At 46.5% G+C, this 2,815-nt stretch overlaps 1 protein-coding gene across 2 annotated transcripts in view; it reads left to right on the plus strand.

Moving 5' to 3' along the window:
• The window catches only part of UNC5C (unc-5 netrin receptor C), a 457,437-nt gene that overhangs the window by 401,494 nt on the left and 53,128 nt on the right, over positions 1–2,815 (plus strand). For both annotated transcript variants that reach the window (XM_004703272.2, XM_004703273.2), the window contains one exon: positions 687–774. In XM_004703272.2, the coding sequence (XP_004703329.1) occupies positions 687–774 (88 nt within the window). The remainder of the gene's footprint in view (positions 1–686; positions 775–2,815) is intronic.

Genomic DNA, 2,815 nt, shown 5'->3' on the forward strand with positions numbered 1-2,815 from the left:
TAATTTTGTTAAGTCTCAAGTTTGGACGCTGCTATGATGGGCATGTTTGGTTCAGAACCCAGCTGAATCCCACGGTCCTCAGAGCTCGTTTCAGTGAGCAGCGAGATGGGAGGCCTTTGACCTGCTGCGACGAAAACTAACCGTTCCTGCCGCTTGTCCTCCGCAACCGCACAATGCACGGTGAAGCATGTTCCTCCGCCGCGGACCGATCCCTGCTGGAAGCCAGACGGATGCAAAGCAGATCTTTCAGAAATAGATGTCTGGGTTTTCGATACATTTTAAGTTAGCATTTCCTCAACTTTGAATCTTATGGAGGCTGTTCGTTTTTTTTTTTTTACTTTCTTTTTTTAATTAGAAAGATGCATCCTTACAGCTGTTAGAAATTTTAAAAGCAGTTGTTGGTTTTTCCCTTGTTTTACAAGGATGACAACAGCGAAACCATCTGTCTATTCTGTAAATACAACAAGAGTCTAGAAAATTGCCTTATTCCTTTAAGTAGTTCCCTAGCAGCTCCGAGGGCGCGGGAGGCCTCTGACGATTACACGTCTTCAGAGGAAGCCGAGGAGGCTGACGGCCGGGTGGTCACAAGGCCTCCGCGCCCTTGGCCCAGCCGCGTGGGCACTGGAGGGGCGTCTTCTGTTGGATGGGTGGGTCTGATGCCACTGCTGTCCTCTTTTTCCGCTCAGGGGTGAGCCTGCTGATTCCGGCCGGGGCCGTTCCCCAAGGGCGCGTCTACGAAATGTACGTGACCGTGCACAGGAAAGAGAACATGAGGTAAACGGCTTCCCCTGGGGCAAGGGACTTTGTCACCGTCTAAGACGTGGAGGAAGATGAGACACAGAGGGAACAAGCCCCCTGTCCTTTAGACGGGAGGGTCTGCGCCCGCCACCCGTTTGCTTCCTGGACTTCTGGCATGTCGACTGTCAAGGTCTCTTACCTTTGATGTGCCAGATCCAGCTGCGGTCCTTGAGTAGGGACACGTTCAGAAGAGGTGTTTCCTCAACTAGACACACATGGTCATCACCACTGAAAAGTGGCCCAAAATGTCCTCCATAGATTGTCCCGAGAGACGTGTGGGCACAGGGACATCAGCTTCACGTGGTCTGGCTGAGGAATCCAGTCTGCTCCCCGTATAGGGTTAAAGGTCACAAGAATCGAACAACTTATTAGCCCTGGCCGGCCACCTCCACCTTAGTCTAGCATTTTCGTCTTATCCACACGCACGTTGTTTGGGGTGACTCTCATCCAATTAAATGTTATCACCCTCTCTCTTCTGTCAGCCTCTCAGGCAGCAGCTGGGCACCTAACCCACGTCACCACCAGGGTGCCGCCTTCAGTTTAGCACTTGTCAGTAAAGCCCATAGACACACCTTTCAGAATGAGTACAGTGTTAACACAATATCACTGAAAGAGTTCTATTTTGAGGGTGTCATTATCCTAAAAATGATTTAAAAACAAACAAACACAAAAACAAGAATAGTTTTAAAGTTGTAAAATTCCTTTCTCACTTCAGCCTCTAACAAATGGCACATGGATTTTATTAGTTCCCATATGAAGTCTGTGTCTTTAGAGGAGCTGTAAGGCTCGACTGATGAATGTTTCTAAGTACCCTGAGATCGTGAAATAAAAGATGCGTGCAAGGGGAGGTCCTTTTCAACGCACTGACCATTGTTTCCCCCCCGGGAAGGGCACAGGGCCCGGAGTACCCAGCCCGGGGGACAAATGTAGAACTAGGCTGTCTATCCTGCATTATACCTTCTCGCCTCCTCTCTCTGATCCTCAAAAAAAACATCCATTTTTAGTTTGACTCTTCTGTCGCACAGAAGCTCTTTTATCATGCTCTTCAGTGGATATATTGGTATTTATAATCTGTATGACCCAGAACATTTTTTTCTTCAGATGGTGTACTTTCACCTACACAAACACTACCCGGTCTGAGAAAATAAGAAAATGTCTTATGCTTTATTCAAGCATCACATTTGAGCCACTGAAAATCACTAAAAGGCTCGTATTTACTCACATCAAATATTCATTTTTTTCCATTCTTCATGCAAAGCGACATTCACAGACCATCAGAGCTCCCTCCTTCTGCAGCAAGAAAATGAAGATTCGCCAACCCTGAGATCCCCTTATTTCTCTTTGTCTTTTGTGCAGAGCCAAGGTTAGCATTCAGTACATCTATCCCACAAGGCCTTGGCTGGCATGGCCATTTTGTTCAAACCGACATGGGTACTGGCTCATACCGAGTCCAACTGTCTAGCGGGATACGGTGTGGTGCTTGTAGACCATATGATTCTGTCTCATGACCACTGTATTTAGGCTGGATGACCAGCCCTTAAAGGGGCCGCTGCAGGAGGGTATTGAACCCAAAATGAGTGCGCTCAGTTGCCTGGCATGGCTGTCCTTCCCATAGCTTAGATGCCAGCCTAGCCCAGATCATTGTACCCTTCAGATGGAAAAGAGAAAAAGAAGAAAAAAAAAATTTTTTAATACAGCTAGCTACTTCTGCTTTCAGCTTCCTTTGTCTTTGACTTGAAAGAAAAGGCAAGTATAAGTATTCCTTGATATGCCAACCACCTGAAGTGAGATGAGGAAGGTCTTATTGCTTGAATTGGGTGCACACCAAAGAGGACCTCTCCCTAAAAATAAAGCTACAGAAATGTCAACATTTTAAAGGATAATATGCACAAGAAACCACCATGCTAGGAAAAAACACACGCAGGAAGATAGCTGCCTTAGACAAATGCAAGGTGTCCTCCCTCTATTCGTTTTCTGTTGTGAAGTAGATGTGTTTTCATTGTATGAATATGCAAGC

The sequence above is a fragment of the Echinops telfairi genome, unplaced genomic scaffold, assembly GCF_000313985.2.
Source record: "Echinops telfairi isolate 266 unplaced genomic scaffold, ASM31398v2 ScPeMD7_7468;HRSCAF=8506_0, whole genome shotgun sequence".
NCBI classification, from domain to species: Eukaryota; Metazoa; Chordata; class Mammalia; order Afrosoricida; family Tenrecidae; genus Echinops; species Echinops telfairi.